General features: G+C 58.7%; 1 protein-coding gene across 2 annotated transcripts in view; it reads right to left on the bottom strand.

Annotated features, from left to right (window-relative positions):
* Positions 1 to 18074, bottom strand: part of KIRREL3 (kirre like nephrin family adhesion molecule 3) — a 582189-nt gene that overhangs the window by 12342 nt on the left and 551773 nt on the right. Inside the window, exons 8-13 of one of the 2 annotated variants that reach the window (XM_012772310.3) lie at positions 13245 to 13393; positions 11407 to 11534; positions 10283 to 10409; positions 6668 to 6768; positions 3792 to 3990; positions 2304 to 2339 (exon numbers count right to left, since the gene is read on the bottom strand). In XM_012772310.3, coding sequence (XP_012627764.1) covers positions 2304 to 2339; positions 3792 to 3990; positions 6668 to 6768; positions 10283 to 10409; positions 11407 to 11534; positions 13245 to 13393 — 740 coding nt within the window. The remainder of the gene's footprint in view (positions 1 to 2303; positions 2340 to 3791; positions 3991 to 6667; positions 6769 to 10282; positions 10410 to 11406; positions 11535 to 13244; positions 13394 to 18074) is intronic. The other variant, XM_012772311.3, reaches the window with a different exon arrangement.

Raw genomic sequence — 18074 nt, 5'->3', positions numbered from 1 at the left:
CAGGGTAAATCCAGGCCTCCTCTCACTGCCCCACACCCCACTCACCACTCCCACCCCACCCAGCCCCTCCGCCCTCTGTGTCACATGGCATCTCCCAAATGCCAGAAGCTCTGGACAGCCCAGACTGCCATTGCTTGAGTCCAGGCTTCATCACTTCTTCTGAGCTGCTGACTTTACCTCTCATATCTGTAAAATGGGGCTAACAATAGTGGCCACCTCTGAGGGTTGTTATGGGGTTTAGCTGAGCGATGTGGGCAGAGGCCTCAGAGCAGAGCCTGGCACCCAGCCCTGTTCAGTGTTTGCTCCTATTGCTGCATGGGAAGGGGCCGCTGCAGCAGGTCAAAACCTTAAAGGCGAAGAAAGCTCCTTTCAAAGACTGAGCCACTCCCCACCAACCCGCATTTAGCAGCGTGGTTGGCTGGAGGATGGCGAGGCATTTGTTCTAGGGCTGTGGGTTAGCTTCGCAGTGCTGTTTTCTTTAAAGAGAGAGAAGAAAGCCTCCAACCCTGGGCTCCAGAGATGCTGGGGAGGGGCCGTCAGTGGGGGGATGGCCACCTGCCCCGGCCGCAGGGAGCTGGCACCCTTGGCTGGCAGTGTTGGTGGCTGTGCTGGTACATCCCTTTGCCACCCTAGGACCTGCACACTAACTCAATTGCTGCCTATGGATTGGTGGCCAAGACCACTGCAGGTGACAGGGGAGGGGCCGAGAGAAGGTGGGGTGGCAAAAAGTCAGGGATTGAAGATGGGAGGTGTCTGGGCTGGTCTCACAATCAGGACTGAGGACTGGGCTTGACCGCAGTGGGCTTGCTCTGACAGACTGACAGTCTGTCTCTATCTAGGTCTGCACTCCACGAGGAAGAAAAATTGCTTCAGAAGGTCATTGGTTCTAAGCTTTTGAACTCGACTCATTTGGGTTTTAATTTCTCCTCAGATTCCTACTAAGTTTTCTTAGAAAAACTCAGGGCCTGCCTCAGCTGACCTGAGCCAAAGCACAACGGCAGAAGGTTCCTCAACACCTCACAGCCCCAGAGTCTCGTCTGTCAACCTAGAGAGCTGGGGTGGCCATGTCCACAGTCTCTTCCGACCCTGCATCCTGCAAGTCCCCTTTCCTTGAGTTGCTAACAGCTGGGGAGGAGTGCCATCTTAGCGGAACAGTGGTCCTCAGGCAGGAGAGTAGGGGAGAGAAGGGGGGACCCCTGGGGACAAGTGGACCTGGGGTGGAGTCCTGCCTGTGTGTGTTCCCTCCTTGCCCAGCCTCCTGAGCTCTGGCCTGGGCCACCTGTGCAGGCTGATCACCTGAGAACAGAGCATCTCTCCCATGTTCCCTAGGGACATGTCCCTGTGCTGCCTCCTCTCTATCCAAGAAGGTGGATTAGGCACGAGGGTCTCAGTCCCCGAGGGAGGAAGGTGACAGGGGGCTCCAGACGAGTGTGAGCAGCTAAACATGAAAAGGAGATGGGGAGAGGAATGCCACCCCTCAGCACTTGGGTAGACCATGAGGGGACTCAGGAGAACACAGCAGGAGGCTGACAACTGTCTGGGTTGCCTCTGCGTGGGCTACAGGGGACTCTGGGAGCAGGCCTGTGCCCTGGGCTGGTGCTTTGATGGGGCGTGTCTGCCGGGAGAGGAGGGGCCCACAGTGGAGTTAATTGAAGCAAGTGATACAGGCCAGGGGCCAACATGGCAGGGGAGCCGGGTCAGAGGACCCCCCCAAGTCTCCGGCATGGCTTGGTTGGCCCTGCAGAGTCTGGCTGGCTATGTCCTGATTCTCTTTCCTGGTCTTCTGCTTGGGGGTGGGGCAACCGTCTCCTGTGGGTCCCAAGACAAAGTAGCTCCACCCGGGCAGCCTGAGGACCACCTTGCTGCTGGGTGCCTGGGTAGGGAGGCACTTCCACGGGACGGCGGGAAGTGGGGCCGAGCCGGTGATGACGCTGGGAGGCCGGAGCATCAGGGACAGCCTGGAGCAGAGGGAGGCCAGCACAGGGGCAGCTGACCTGGAGGGCAGCAGCCAGGGCTTCTGAAGAGAAGGGATGGATGGAATGGATGGGGAGGTGCGAGAGCCAGTGTCCTGGAGAGGAAGGAGCCCTACAGCAGGCGGGAGATAGGTCTCTGGGGTCCCTGGACCCCAGCTGGCTGGGAACCCTCTCCCTGCTGCTCTTACTGCACTAAGCCCTTGGGACGGGGGAGGGCAGAGAAATTAGTGGCCTGCACAGGCCTCCCTTACCCCCTTTTGGGGCCCCTCCCCCACTAGCCAAGAAGTCCCTTCCCTCCACCCAGGGCAGTTCTCATTGTCTCCTTCGTACCTGCTTCCAGCCCGGCTCCCGACTTCATTTCCGAACCTGTTTGGAAATAAAGCAAGCGTCTACAGCGAGGGCCTGGCTGGCCAGGGTTGGGTGGGACAGGGGGCTGGCCATCTGGAGGGGGCTGGGGTGAGAAGCTCCCTCCCCAGTGATGTCTCTGGGACCCCCAACAGATCCAGGCTAGCCCAACTGAACTTGGAATTCATTCTGACTGACTTAGGGACTCCAGAGGGGCAGGGGACCAGAGAGAGAAGCCGTCTTGGAGGGGTGGGGTGGGAGGCTGGGGTGAGAACATTTGAGGAGGGGTGAGGGCACCGAGGGGAAGACATGGAGGGCAGGCACAGGGGACCAGGAGGGTTTGGGATGATGTGTGGATGACATTATGCAAATCATGTGCGAAGCATCATGCAAAGCAGCGCGCCCATTAGGGAAGAGGTGTTGGGGAGGCTGTGCAATCTGATCATCGGCGCCATCACTGCGAGCCCTGTGGCCTGAGAGGCCTGGCTGGGACCACCCCTAGGGCCAGAATCTCTTGCCAGGGCCTGACAGCCTGACGGGGGCCTTCAGCTCAAATGGGCAGGGACTGAGGCCTCCTGGGCCTGCCTGAGCAGCAATCCCTGGCCCACCCTGGCTTCACCCTGGGTGGCAAAGGGACAAGGTTTGCATCCCATTTCAGGACCAGGCTGCTGGCTGTATGTGGAGCTTCCCTGGAACCAGGCCTCAGTGTCCCTCCGGGGCTTCCCGTCCTGGAGGCTGTGCCTGAGAACTCTGAGCAGACCCCGGAGTTCTTAGCATCTCTGCCAGGAACGAAGGCAGTGGGCACATGGGGTTGCTTGGGGCTGATCCTCATCCTTCCTCCCTCTCACCCTCTGCCCAGTGTTGCCCTTCTGGCGGTGTCTCCTGTGCAGCACAGTGGCCTCTATGTCTCCTGGGGTCAGCAGGTGGCCTGAGCCCAGCCCCCGCACCAGGGAGTGGGAGGGACAAGCCCTGCCCCTAGCTTTAGCGAGGGTGCCCTCGCAGGGCTTCTGGGTGACTGGGTTGGCTTGTTGTCTTAATTGGGGCTGGCCAGGTTCCCCACGTTCCAAGCCAGTGTATCTGTGCCCAGGTATGACACCCTGCTAAGGGCACTTTGGGGGCCGAGGCGGAGTGCACAAAGCCAGGCCTCCAGAGGTTGGTGTGCAGCTCGCCCCTGTCCCGGCAACCAGCCTGGCTGGTCTGTGGCCGCCTCTCCCTGAAACACTGCCTTGCGGGCGGCGGCCAGTCTGAGCAGTTTTCCTTCCCCGTTTCCTGGTGGGGGTGAGTGCCCTTCATTCCTCGGGGAGCTGGGCTGAGGAAGGCAGCTGCCTGTCCAGGGCTGTGCTGCCAGCCAGGGGGGCACCGTGACTCCTTCTTGGTCCCGACCCCCCTCGAAGCCTCGCCGGCGCTCTAGGTGCTCTGACCTCCAGGCCCTGCTGGCCCTGCCAGTCCCCTGGAGGCCCTGGCGGCCCTCACCTTGCTCCTTGAGCCGGATGATCTCCGTGTCAGAACCAAAGCTGTTCCAGGCGGTGCAGTTGTAGATGGTCTGGAAGTCGGCTCGCACGATGTTGCTGATGGTCAGGGTGGAGATGACGCCCTCCTCGGTGCTGATCGTCTCCACTGTGTAGCGCCCCGATGTCCCTGACTCCAGCACGTTCTCCTTCCAGGACCAGGCCTGCCGGGGTGCAGAATTAGGAGGAGACCCCACCAGAGGGGGCCAGGACCACGGTTCCACCCCCCTGCTCCACATGGACACAGCCAGGACTCAAGTTCATGCTCAATGCAACACACCAACGTTTGCACACAGAAATGTGCGTGTGCACACATACACCACACACCACAAACACAGGCCACACACACTGCAACACATACAAATACATGTCACAATACATGTACACACACACCACATCATATACATAGCCAACACATGTACACATAGGTATGCATGCACACATGCCACAAATATGCATACACACATGTATATGCACTACAACAAACATAAACATGCATTACAACACATGCTCATACCAAACCACATACACCAAAGCACATCACACAAATGCATACATGTGAGAACATACCATAACACATATAAACATATATAAAAACACATGCACATCACACCACACCATATATCACAAACATGTATACAGACATGTATACGCATGTCATACACCATAATACATGTGCATACAATACTCAAGACACCCCACAGATACATGTACACATACCACACACAGCATAACTTAACACACATCACAAGCATACATGCATGCATGTGCACAAACAACCCATACATCACAACACATGTGCACATTCATACATACCATACACATCACCAACATGTGTATATACAGGTACATATACCTTACAAACATGAATACACACACTATGACATGCACACAACACACCGTGTGTATGCACACATAACACAAGTACAAACACCACAAACATGTACATGAACACACACGACACACATACCACACACACAACACACTACATGTATACACCCCTCCTAGCACATAGACATGCAATCTGCAAATGCATGTACACATGTGCACATATGCCTAGAGGTTGGGACCATCTTAGCCACCCAAGAAGGGAGCCCAGTATAGGTCCACAGTTGGAGCATTTTTCCAGGCAAAGAGGGAGCTCTGATGGCAGTGATCTGAGCCCCTGTGTTGCTCGGCCATGCCTGCGCCCGGTGTCCCGGAGATGCTCCGTGGGACAGTGCTGCTGCCTGGGTAGGACAGCAGCCCAGAGTGGTTACTTCGTTTGTCTTTACGAAAGCATGAGTGTTGTGCTTGTGGTCGCCCTCATCTATCTTAGTTTAACTGTTTTTGTTCCACACACATGGTATCAGCTCAGTGTGTTTAAGCGCCACAGACAGCCTGGTCCACAGTGCCCGTGGGACCGTGGGGATGCAGGCAGTGCTCCCAGGGCCTGGGCGAGCTGCGGCAGGGTTTCTCACACCCCACGCCGTCGCCACCCTGGCCCAGCTCATTCTCAGCTGGGGGCTGTCCCGTGCACGGTGGGCTGTTAGCAGCATTCCTGGTGTCTACTCACTAGGTGCCAGTAGCACCACTCCCCCAATTGTGACAACTCAAAATGTCTCCAGATGCTGCCAATATCCCCAGGAGCCAGTGAGACCCACTGGCCTAGAATCAGATATTTATGAAGAGAAATATGGCGTGAAAATGCTCAAGAGTGAATGGGATTTGATTTTTTTTTTTTTAGCCAGGGTCTCACTCTGTCACCCAGGCTAGAGTGCAGTGGCCTCATCACAGCTCATTGAAACCTCAAACTCCTGGGCTCAAGCGATCCTCCTAACACAGCTTCCTGAGTAGTTGGGACTACAAGCACATGCCACCAAGCCCAGCTAATTTTTCTATTTTTGGTAGAGTTGTGGTCTCTCCATATTGCTTAGGCTGGTCTCGAATTCCTGGCCTCAAAACGATCCTCTCACCTCAGCCTCCTGAAGTGCTGGGATTACTGGCTCAAGTCACTGTGCCTGGCCATTGGGATATTTTACAATAGGTATGTGTTACATTTATAATTTTTAAAAAATTAAAGAGTGAGGTGAGTGTATTAATTTTATTATGTGTGTATTAGTTTTATTCATGTATGTATTGTTTCCTATGTATTAGTTTTATTCCTGAATCCTTGTAAGTTTTGTGTGACTCTTTCACAATGAATGAACCAAATGCCTGAGAAAGTGTGACCACAATAACACCCTCATATCTTGTCCACAAGGATGGCAGTTCAGTCTGCACAGACTGGCTGTCTCTGCCCTGGGCACACACGGGCTCTCGGCGGCTCAGCCCTCTCCCGGCACCCTCCCTGGCGCTGCTGTCCTTCAAAGGACAGAGCTGTCCAGCAGGGTGGGCCCAGATAATCTGGCAGGATTGTCCTAGGCATTGGGAATTACTAAAAATAATATCCCCCTACCCCCCCTCCCCCAGTGCTATGAAATGCTCACTTTTCTTCGTTTTCATGCCTGAGATACCTCCAGTTTCTGATGGATTTGGGTGCAAGACCTCCACTTTAAAAAATGCAAATACCTGGGGCGGGGAGTGAAGGTGATTCTTTGGCTGCCTTAGTGGCACTGCAGGCACCAGCATTTGGAGGAGAGGAGGGAGAAGGACAAACATTTTGGAAGAGGCGTGGAGGGCTCAGGGAGGTGAGGGAGGGTGGCCAACTGCGCTCTGGCCGAGACCTGTCTAAGGCAGCCTTGAGCCTTGAGCACAGAGGGGAAGCCTCCGTTCTTTCCCGCTGCTGCCCTGGCTGGCCCTGTGCCCCTGGGCTGCTCGAGGAAGCCCGCCCTGCAGGTGCGGCTCCCTCCCCGCACTCACGATGCGGTCGGGCGGCGGTGTGCTCCGGATGAAGCACTTGATCTGGCCTTTCTCGCCGTGCAGGGCGTGCTGGGTCTGGGTGCTGGAGATGATGGGGGGGCCTGTTGGGAGAAGCGCTCGTTAGGCCGGAGGGCAGGCCCCTGGCCGGCGCCCTACTGGGTGCGTTTCCGTTTGTTCCTCAGTGTGAGCATTTAGTACGTGCGTGCGTGCGGGGTGCGGCCCCGCAGGCGCGCAGAGACGACGTGGCCTTCGGCAGTAAGCCTGCCCGGGCTCACGAGTGGCTTCTGAGTCAGAATCCCAGGACTCAGATGACCGCAACAGCTGGCGGGCTGCCTGAGCGCCCAGGGACAGAGCAGTTCCCTCTGGGGAAAGCTTCCCGAGGGGGCGGCGGCCTGTGCGCGGTGCGGACCAGGAGGTTGAGGGCGGGGAGGGTGCGGCGGCCCAGGCAGGGTGCAGGTCGGGAGGGTGCAGGCGAGGAGGTGGACCAGGCGGGGTGCGTGTCAGGAGGGTGCGGGCAGGAAGGCAGACTAGGCGGGGTGCGGGCGGGGTGCAGGTCAGGAGGGGAGGGTGCAGGCGGGGAGGCAGGCCGGGCAGGGTGCGGGTTGGGAGGGTGCAGGCGGGGAGGCGGGCAGGGAGGCAGGCCGGGCAGGGTGCGGGTTGGGAGGGTGCGGGCGGGGAGGCAGGCCGGGCGGAGTGCCGGTTGGGAGGGTGCGGGCGGGGAGGCAGGCCGGGCGGAGTGCGGGTTGGGAGGGTGCGGGCGGGGAGGCAGGCCGGGCGGAGTGCCGGTTGGGAGGGTGCGGGCAGGGAGGCAGGCCGGGCGGGGTGCGGGTTGGGAGGGTGCAGGCGGGGAGGCGGGCAGGGAGGCGGGCCGGGCGGGGTGCGGGTTGGGAGGGTGCGGGCGGGGAGGCGGGCCGGGCGGGGTGCGGGTTGGGAGGGTGCAGGCGGGGAGGCGGGCCGGGCGGGGTGCGGGTTGGGAGGGTGCAGGCGGGGAGGCGGGCCGGGCGGGGTGCGGGTTGGGAGGGTGCGGGCGAGGAGGAGGACCGGGCGCGAGCACAGAGGCGGCGCTGCGGGAGGACAGAGCTCCGCCTGGCCCGCGCAGCCACCGCGGGCGCCCAGCAGGCGGCGCTGCCGCCCCGCGGACCGGGCCTGCTGGCGGGTGCGCACGTTGCGGACGTCGCGCGGCAGCCCCGCACCCCGCCGGCCTCACGTGCCACCCGGACGGCCAGGCGAGTGCCCGACGCCCCCGCCAGCCGGACGCTACGGTGCCCAGCCGCGTGCGTGGGGGGAGGGTACGGAGCGCCCGTCTCGGGCACCCGGGCGGCGGAGTCTGCCTGCGGTCCAGCCCCGCCTTCCCCGCGTGGCGCCCGGCGGGCGCGGGGAGGGCAGGCAGGGGCAGCCGCGTTAGCCCCGGGCTCAGCGCACGTCCGCTGGGCTGGGTGGTTGAGGGCTGGGTGCGGGGTGGAAACGTCGCGCCCCTCCACTCCCTGGGTAAGGGTGGGGCTTGGATGGCAGGTAACGAGGAAGGGGAGCACCAGATCAGGAGAACAGGCAGAATCATGACGGGAATAAAACAAAGTTGCTGCAAACATAATTGCTAATTAGCCCCCTTAATTAAAGCAGATTTGCATTTCTATGAGTAACTTTCAGCCAAGAGGAGAAAAGGTACCAGGAGACACTCTGGTGATGTCTACTGAGTTTAGGATGACAAATGGCTTGGGGCTGGGTGAGGCAGGTGGGGGGACCCTCCACCCTCAGATGCCTTTCAGAGTGGGCCGAGCCCTTCCTCCCTCATATCCCTGAGCTCCAAGAAAGAGGAGGGTGTTTGGGAACCTGGATGGTGCTTTGCTTTGCTGCAGGCAGAAACCCAGGGAAGCTCGTGCGGAGGGTGGGGGCGGAGAAGATGGAAAGATGGGCTCTGGAGAGCACAGACTAACCCTGGGCCAGTGCCAGTGCCCAGGCTGTGGCGCCCATCCAAGAGAAATGTCCCCTGGCCTGTTCCCCAGGGGCATTCTCTCCTCCAGTCACCTCTTTCAATCTCTGTTGGAAGTGCCTGGGAGTCTCCAGTGACAGCAGATGTCAGCTTCCCGTCCACCTGCCCCCTTTCCCCCGAGCCCACGATGCTCCTTCAGTAGCTCCAGGCTTGGGGTCTCTGGAGGGCACCTCTGATTGTGAGGGTCCCCCCAGCTGGCCACAGGGTCAGCACAGTGGAGCTGGCCACAGGGAGGGTGGCTGATTTCACTGGGCCACGCGCTGAGCCGAGTGTCAGACACCGGCCTGAAAGGAAAAGGCTGCAGCCTGTGTTGCCATGGATATACGGAGGCGAGATCAGATGCTGTTATTTTTAGCCCTGCAGTGCCAATTTATTGGTGGCATCCTGGGCACGCACAGGAAAGGCAGGAGGGCTCCTGAGTCAGGGCTCTGCCCAAGACAAGTGTCCTGCGAACGCTGTGGGGTCCAGTAGGATCACCCTCCCTCTGGGGCTGCCGTGACTCTAGGGTGGGGGAGAGGAGTGGAGATAGTTGTCGGGGAGCTGGCTGCTGGGGCCAGCAGAGCCGGGTGGCTGAGGAGGCACCAAGCTGGGTTTTATTTTCTAGCAAAGGAGGAGAGTAGATGAGGCTGTCAGGGGTGGCTTCCTGGGCAGGAAGAAAGCTGAAGCCCATGGGGCTCATTTCAAGAACTCGCTCCCGACACCCTAGGGCCTTGCTCTGGGGCCAGGACCCAGAGCCCTGCAGACATAGGTCTGTGGCTCAGTTCCGGCAGGGGCTCAGAGCCTCGGGGCTTTGATCTGAAGCAGGCTATGGCGGGAATAGGAGCTCCCAAAAGGGCTGTGGCACGACAGAGATCAGGTGCAGAGGGAGACCTTTGGAAATGGCACAGGAATCAAACAAGCAGCTTTGGTTTCTGACCATGGCCCAAGCACCTGTTAAGATGGCAGGCATGTCGGAATATTCATCCTGGTGCTATGGATGCAGCTTCTTGAGTCTGGCCTGAGCTGAGTCCCAGCTTCCCAATGGTTGTCTACACCCTCGTCCCAGCCTGGTCTGACCCCCCCCCAATGTTTCAGGTAATAGTCACCTGTTAACTCCCAACATGAAAACACTCTCCTGCCGTCATTATTTTTATTATATATAGTAAGACGTGTGCCCTGCCCTTAAGGGGACCCCTGGACACTTGATCTCATGGAGGTGATGAGAGGGGTCCCTGGCTGAGCAGCCCCAGTGCGAGGAGAGTGTGCTGACCAGTTTGCTGGCTGAGCGGCCCCCGTGCGAGGAGAGTGTGCTGCAGAGATGCCCCTTTAAATCCCCACAGGCCGAGGGCATGGTAGACGTGGGTCTGTGTTGGCCACTCACGGACCTCTGACAGTTTTTTCCTGGCCAGGATAAAATTCACCAACTACTATTCTTAGGGCTGAGACCTCTTCAAAGGCACCAAAGGAGGAGGGGGTGACTAGAAAACTCCCAAGGCCCCTCCTCACTTGGCAGGGACTCCAAGAGGTGGACATAATTGCTGTCGATCCCTAGTTGGAGGTGATAGCAAGACCCAGAACCAGCGACAGCCCATTTGGGGCAATGTCTGGTGCCAAGAGAAGGGGCCCGCCCCAGGGGGGGGTCTTACCATTGACAGTCAGGATCACCTCTCGCTCCCCGGCTCCCACGCGGGGCACCACAGCCCGGCACACGTACTTGCCGGCATCCTCCTGGCGGACGGATTTAAGGGTCAGGGTCTTCTCGTTGCTCAGGACCTGGGAGAGTCAGGAGGGTCAGACCCCGAGAGTAGAGGGAGGGCTCCCTCTGTCTCTGGGAACCAGATACCAAGAGGCAGGCCCGGGGTGATGGCTGCAGTCGCCAGCATCTCGGGGAAACCCAGGTGGGCAGGGGAGAGGCAGGCCGTTTCCTGACACAGACAGTGCCCTGTGGGCTGGACAGAGGAGACCCTGTGCGGCTGTAGGTGGGGCTCCCAGGTGCAGCCTGTGGGATGGGGGTGTGGGGAGAAACGTGTGACCGGAGGGGGACTCGTGGGCTTCCTCCTTCAGGGGCTAATAACCACCTCTCTGTACCTATGGTGGCTTCTGTCTCGGAATGGCCGTGGGTGAAATTATCCTACAGCCAGGCTTCTTTGAGGGTCCCTGACCTGTGTTTTCTGAGTCCTTTTCAGTGTCTTTTTGGTATATAGCTTGGGGTAATGAAAAGAAAACAGTCTTTGGTGTTAGCTTGATCTGAGTTTGAATCCTGGCTCCAGCCATGAATACCTGTGTCTGTTTGGCCAGTTACTTGTCTTCTCAGATGCTCAGGTTCCTCGTCTATATATGGGGACAGTGACATCTTGTGGGACAACTACACAGAGGCTGGTTTTCTCCTGACTATCCCTGCCTCCCTCCCCAAGGCCCTTCCTGTTCCTCCTCACAGGAAGGACACCCCAGACTCTCAGGTGCACCGAAGAACATGCGCATTTTGAAGGAGGAACACAGGTCGGGGAAAGCACAGCTTAACCTCAAGGCTAAATGGCAGCTTCATTCCGGGGGGTTGAAAACCTTTCCAGGTGTTGGTGACCACCTGCTTTTCATAAGGGCCGAGTGCGTTCAGGGGCACCGCGGCTCCCTCTGCTCTCTGGGGTCCTCCTCGCTTCGGCTTACACTGGAGGCTGACCCTCCAGTCTAACAGCGAGAAGGGGCCTGCAAGGCGGTTCCCTCTTGCCCCCCCTCCCCTGCCTCTGCCCTGGGGCCTGTGCTGCGGACTCACCACTCCGGAGCCCCGCTTCATCCACACGATGGTCAGGGAGGGGTTGCCGACCCAGGCGCAGCTGAAGACAGCGTCAGAGCCCAGGTCCACCAGCAGGGATTGCGGCTCCGTGGTCATCCGGGGCCCGACTGTGGTGGGGAGGAAGGAGGAGCCGGCTCCAGTGGGCCAGGGAGCTCAGGGACCCTCCCTGCTGGCCTTGCTACCCCACTAGGGGAAGGGGGCAGCAGGGACTTGTGCCAGCTCGATCCGCTTCAGCCCACTGCCTTACACTTTGGTCCTCTTCCCGGGCTGGGCCTGGGGTCTAGGAGAGGGACTTGGGAGAAAGGATGAGACCCTCTGCCCTAAGCTCAGCCTCTCTCAGGCCTACCGAGGATGTAGGAGCACAGGCCCTGGCAACGGCGATTGGGCCCAGTTTCTGTCTGGATTATACCACCAGGGCTGTCCCTTCTCCTCCCCTCTGTCCTGGTCCCACCTGAGTTGGGAAGGCTGCGGAAGGCCCTCATCTCTGTGTGTGTGTGTGTGGGGGGCTTCCTCCTGCCTTGGAAATCTTGGGCCTGAGACTCTCATGCCTCAAGTCAGTTCCCGCTGCCTCAGCCTCCCCAGGCACCAGCCCAGCTCCCTGCAGTGGCCTAGGTGGGCTGGGGGCTCTGGGATGGGAGTGGAGGGTGGGGCTGCCCCCACTGCTCTAGGCTGCCCTCCTAGTCCAGAGGCTCCGGCCTCCTCCTCAGCCTGCTGGAGCAGACAGCCCTGGTCCTGGTGCCCACTCCTCTGCTAGGCATTGGAGGGTGCACGGGGCACCTCCACCTTCTGCCAGCACAGCCACAGCCTCCTGCAGACCAAGCCTTGGTCAGAGGGGCGCAGCGGTGGGATTTTGGGCCCGGGGACCCTGAGCTGTGGCCAGGCGGGCCTTGGAGTGCTCCTCTCAGGGAGCACGGGGAGCCTGAAACCCGGCTCGGGAGAGGGAGAGTGGTCCCGCAGTGTGCGATGTGCTTCTGTTGAGGCTGTCCGGCGAGTGGGAGGGTCAGATAAAAAGTTTGTGAAAGTGCTTTTAAAACTGTAAAGGGCAGTGCATGAACTCAGGATTATCATTTTGAATGTATCTAGCCAGCTCGTCCATGGCAATGGGCTGCCTGCTGTGGTCCCTGCCAGGCCACCGGTGAGGAGGGCGTGCCCGTGAGTCTCCTCAGAGGAAAGCAGAGTAGTGTGTGGACGGGCGATGACTCGGTTCCCACTCTGCCGCTTACTCGCTGTGTGCTCTCAGGTCTCCATCTTCTCATCCAGAGTATGGGATGAAGGCAGTCCTTCACCTGCCTATGAAGGACTGCAGGCTGGTGCCCGCCCCAATTCATCTGTTGAAACCTAACCCCAGTGGGCTAGCATTAGGAGGTGGGGCCTTTTGGAGGAGATTAGGTCATGAGGGTGGAGCCCTCCTGATGGGATCAGTGGCCTTATGAGAAAGAAGAGACGCTGGGGAGCTTCCTCCCTCTCTCTCTCTCCTTGTTAGGACATGGCAAGGAGGCGGCTGTCTGCAAACCAGGAAAGGAGCCCTCACTGGAACTGCCCACGCTGGCACTCTGTTTCTGTCATCTGAGCCACCTGGTCTATGTAGTTTGTTACGGTGGCCTGAGCTGAGAGGCCATCTCATGAGGTCATTATAGGGATCAAAATAAACATGAAACACCACAAGAGGATGTGTTGTGTAAAGTGGCAGGCATTGCAAGCTTGTGAAGTATGAGGGCTCTCTTGTGTGCAGTGAATCTAGCCAGGGTTTCTCCAGCCCTAGGCAGAGACCACCTGGTGCCTGGTCACCCAGGGAGACTCCCAAATCATGTACTCACAATAGACGTCAACCGTGCGGCTGAGGTTGGTGCTGCCCAGGGCATTGGTCACCTCACAGGAGACAGGCTCTGAGAAGTATGTGTAGTCCACCGTGGTCCTATACACTTCTCCAGAGGCCTCGCTGATGATCTGGCCCCGCTTGGCCCACCTGCAACAGAATCCCAAGGGGCTGGTGTCGTCGTCAAACGGCAAGGCCACCACTCTGGAGCCAGGTGCATCCATCCCACAGAAAACAAGGACATCAGACAGCCTGGCCAGTCTGCTCTGGGCTGCGCGATGGGCCTGTCCTGGGCGACCGGAGGCCAGGGTCACATGGCACACGCCCACACATGCATGCATACATGTGCACAGACACAGACACAGACACAGACACGCACAGAAATGAGGCTCCAGGAAGCTTGGTCTGTAGACCAGGCGAGATGCCGTAGGAGAAGTGTGACCTAGGGCCTCCATCTCCTCCCCACGGAGCAGGAGTGCTGGCTGCCTCAGGAGGAGAGGTGTAGGCCAGTGGTCCTGACGGCCCCAGAGAGATTCCCATTCTGCCGGCTCCTCAGCTCTCTATCCTGACTCCTCTCATCCCCTGGGTGGGCCCCTCATGTAGCCCCTGCAGTCCCAGAAGTCCTTTCAGCGTCCCTGCTGGGACAGCACTTGCTCTTGTTCCCGCCCAGCCTCTGCCCTCCTGCCCTGGCTTTGCTCTGCCAGAGGTGGCGGCTCCATCAGCCGAAGTTTGGTCTGGGGAGGCAGGTAGGAAGGCCCTTCCATCAGCCAATTGGTATCACACCAGAGGGGAAACCAAGCAGCCTTCGGCTTGGTTTGGTTTTGGCCCTAGGGTGTGATCACCACCTTGGACCAGCGACCTGGCAGCCTGCTGGGGCACCACAGGCGTGCACATGTGTGCATGCACACACACATGTGTCTGTGCATGTGTGAGTGTGTGCATGTGCATGTGTGTGAAGGTGGGGCTTTCCTTACAGATGCCTGAGAGGAGAGTTTTCTGATTTCCCTGGTTTAATCCCATTGCAGACAACATTCACTCTCTGAAATCGCAAACCTCCTAGCCAGGTTCCTCCCACTGCAGTTCAAGCCTCTTTTGGGGTGTTTGTCTTTGCAGAGCTGGAGTGGTCCCTTGGCCTCCCCAAGTATTACCTTGCAGCACGCCCCCTGGAACCACAGCTGCCTGCTGCCCGCCTGCGCCCCCTTTCTCTCCTGCCCCTCCCTCTGTCAGCTCTCGCCCCAGCCTGGTGGCCTGCCCCTAGAGATGGCCGCTTCTCTGCATCGTGCTGCACACCTAGACTGGCCTTGTGGGGTTGTTATCGAGAATTAATATTGAGTAATTATTAAGAACACGATTAATAATAACAATTATAGCTTAACAACACAGCAAACCATAGCTCCCAGAGAGCTTAAGGAGCTTCCCATCAAACCATTATGACTTGCTCATGAGTCATTGCAATTTCTAACTTTAATTCAATGACGAGACTTAATAGGCCGGTCCCTGCCTAAGGCAGATGAATTCAGTTCCAGGAACACAGTTGGGGACCTGTGTCCAGCCCCAATGTCTCTCCCGTCGAAGTGAGGGGCCACGTTGCAGGAGCAGGGGGTGGCCAGGCAGGGAGCTGGCTGGGCTGGGGTGGGCTTGGGCCCAAGTGAGCTGTTCTGATGGGCAGGTCCTGTTCCCTTCCTCTTCAGGGGGCCTGGAGAAGACGGGGCTTTCTCCCTCCCCCTCCAGGGCCCGTCACCGTGAAAGTCATGGAGGCCCAGCCTGGCCTGCTCGGCCATCAGCAGGAGGACTGCTGGGGCCCCGCAGGCCTGGAACCAATGCTCCAGGTGCCACGCCCCTCCTCCCAGACCTGGCGGTGGGGAGGAAGCCAGAGAGGGAGAGCCCAGAGGACAGGCTCAGGCTGGCTGGGAGATACCATCCGTGTTCCGGCAGAGCGGTGCTGTCTGGCCTGGTCCTCTGTGCAGCCGCTGCCCCACGCCCGCCCCTCCCGTGGAGGCGGGGGACGGCAGAAGGGATTCTCCAACCACCCTCTCCCCGGGGCGCGGGCAGGACGGCTGTGGGGCTGGGTTCTCAGGTGCCCAAGGCCAGGCCTTCTGTGGAGGGGCCTCTGGAGCCCCGACAGCCCCTGCTCACACCTCTCTCAGCCAGTCCTTTCCTGCCCCTCCTCTATCCCCTCCCCCACTGGAAAACTCTCTGAGGGCACCCTTCCAGAGACACGGACACTCAAACCGCTGCACCCGAACAGCTGGCCACAGGGTCAGGGCCAGGAACACAGAGCAGTCCCGCCCTTTCCTCTCCTCTCTCATGGCTCTGTGTCCTCCTGCCCCTCTTCCCTCCCCAGCCTCTCCCCTGCCTCACCCTGATCCCAGTCCCTGTAAAAGGGAGCCAGCCTAAACCTGTCCCAATCAATGTCTAATTTGGTCTGAACAAATGTAAGACGGCTAAATATTTATATCAGGGAATCAGGAGGCCTGGCATGTCAGTCTCCAGTCTGTCCTCAAATAGCCCCTGTGTCATGTCAGGTGGTGGTGCCCGTCCTGCTGTCTGCCGGGGCCACCAAGAGACCTTCTGAGGAAAGGACTCCAGGGGTCCTGGTGCTGTGTGGCCCCCGGGGTGGCTGAGGGGCAGCTCCCATGCCCAGCCACGTCCCCTGTCGGGTGCTGGGGTGCAGAGCACAGGGCTCTATTTCAGAGATGGCAGCCTCTCAGGTGGACAGGGAGGAAGCACTGAAGACGAATGAAAGTAAAGAAACAGGTTCCTGTAATCTCATCTGAGTCAGCCAGGAAAACGAGTGCACTGATGTGATGAGATTTGCTCACAGCCTTTCCTCTCCGGCCCTAACATCGCATCTAGAGTGGGCGTCTGGCTCTAGATGACAGCTCGCTGGAGTGGTGGGACGAGTGGCTGTGGGTGGCCTGCATCTTCCCAGGCCACCTGGCTCTCTCACATTACCCTGGGGGCCAGAAGGGCTCCCCGACAATTTATGGGGTCCTGGAGGGAGCCTGACCCTGCACTAACAGGCTTTCAGGGCCCCAGCTAGTCAGAAGGCCAGGAGGGAAGGTGACTGATAAGAACTGCTGAGCACCTGCAGGAAGCCCTGCCCTCTCGCCCCCCAGCTGCCCTCGGCATGCCCGGGAGGGGCTGTGAGCCTGAGAACTCCAGGGTGGGAGGGAGAGGGAGGAATCCCACAGGATGGAAAATACAAACTCCAGAATTATAGAAAAGTCATTAAGAAGAGTCCCATTAGCTGCCATCTTCCCTTCCCCTGGACTCAGCAGTTGCTAACATTTTTTCACCTTGCTTCATGAGGCCCTCCCTGAGCAGATTCACACCTCCTCCTCTTCTCACTATTGTCCTGCTTTTCTGAGGTTGCTGACCCTAGGAATCAGGGATGTTTGCTTAGCTCATCCTGGGCAGAGGTGGGTGTGGGCTGGGCAGTCAGACCTGTGGGCTGAGGCTGCAGGGCCAGGGCCACGCCACCCTGCTGTCTGTGCAGCCCTCAGCCCCCATGCCCACAGGTGACCTGGGGCCTGGAGTGAGGGTCAGTGGACATTGGAAGTTGTGTCCCTTCGTCTCTGGGGGCAGCTGGGAGGGTGAATGGGGAGTCAGTGCATGTGAGAGGCTACCCTGGGGAACTGGCATGAGAGGTGTTTGCTGGGCAAGTTGTACCTGGTTTTCAGGGACCACAAACAGAGAGCTGGGAGCAAGGGAGAGAAGCTGACTTGTACGGAGAAGCCCGGACCTGGCAGGTGCGGTGTGGAAGCCCTCAGAGAGGACGTCTTACTAGGCTTTTCTCCTGCATCTTTGGTCACTTCCAAATAGATCCCAGACCCAATCAAACCAGGCGTGCTCCCCGGACCTGAATGGGCCCCATGACTCAAGGGAGCCTGATGTCCTGGGCTTGGAAGGGACCCTGGAGGTCATCTAATCTTTCTGCTGCTTTCCGTCCAATGAATGGTTAAGCCGGACAGGACAGATGGGTTTTCATCCTGTTTTAAAATATCCTCAGGGATATAGACTATGCCCTTCCTGGCTTCTGTTCTAGTGCTGCTTAATCACTAGCACTGCAGGGAGCGCCTCCTTATGTCCAACCTGAATCTCTGGCCCATTTTCTTTTCTTCTGCCCGTAGGGCCACACTGTCTCATCTTCCCTGTTCTCTACTCCCCCGGCCAGCTTGTTTCCTAGTCCAGGGCCATTAGCATCCTTGGCACTTAATAACCCAGATCCATGGCAGAGCTGACACCCTGGGCACCTGCGTCCCGTCTGGTGGTGGAAGACATGGAGGCAGTTAGGTGGCGAGGTCCACATGCATCTGAAAGGAGGGGAGTTTCTTGAGTCTGCCCTTGAGCACCTCCGAAATCACTTAGTCTCTTGGAATTTAGAGTGGGGATGGTGCACCGGCAGGAAGGAGCAGCTCTGTGTGTAATGGATCAGTCAGACACGTTAAGGTGGAGCTAGTCTATGCCGTGCACTATGCTGCACTGCACTGAGACCCATGAGTGACTACATTGCAGTTCTTGCCTTCAAGATGCCCCATGGAAAGGCAGAGACAAGCATGTAAGAAGCAGTGATGCTTTTATCAGTGTTGTGAGCAGGGACACCCAGGGGCCACGGGCATGTATGACCCCAGAGACAGGCCCACTGTCCCAGGAATCCCTCCCTCCCCAAGCAAATAGATTGACAAGACCAGAATCCAGGTTCTGGTCTTGCTGGTTTGCCTGGTGGTTTTAGCTTCTTTCTGAGCCTCTGTTACTCTCAGCAGAAATGGGGGACAAATTGTTCAAATAGAGGGAGTGAGCTGGGCTGCCTGCGTGGAGGAGGGACGCA

Source organism: Microcebus murinus, chromosome 4 (assembly GCF_040939455.1).
Source record: "Microcebus murinus isolate Inina chromosome 4, M.murinus_Inina_mat1.0, whole genome shotgun sequence".
Taxonomy (NCBI): Eukaryota; Metazoa; Chordata; class Mammalia; order Primates; family Cheirogaleidae; genus Microcebus; species Microcebus murinus.
Note: the sequence above shows the minus strand (reverse complement) of the source record. Positions and strands in the feature narration are given on the sequence as shown.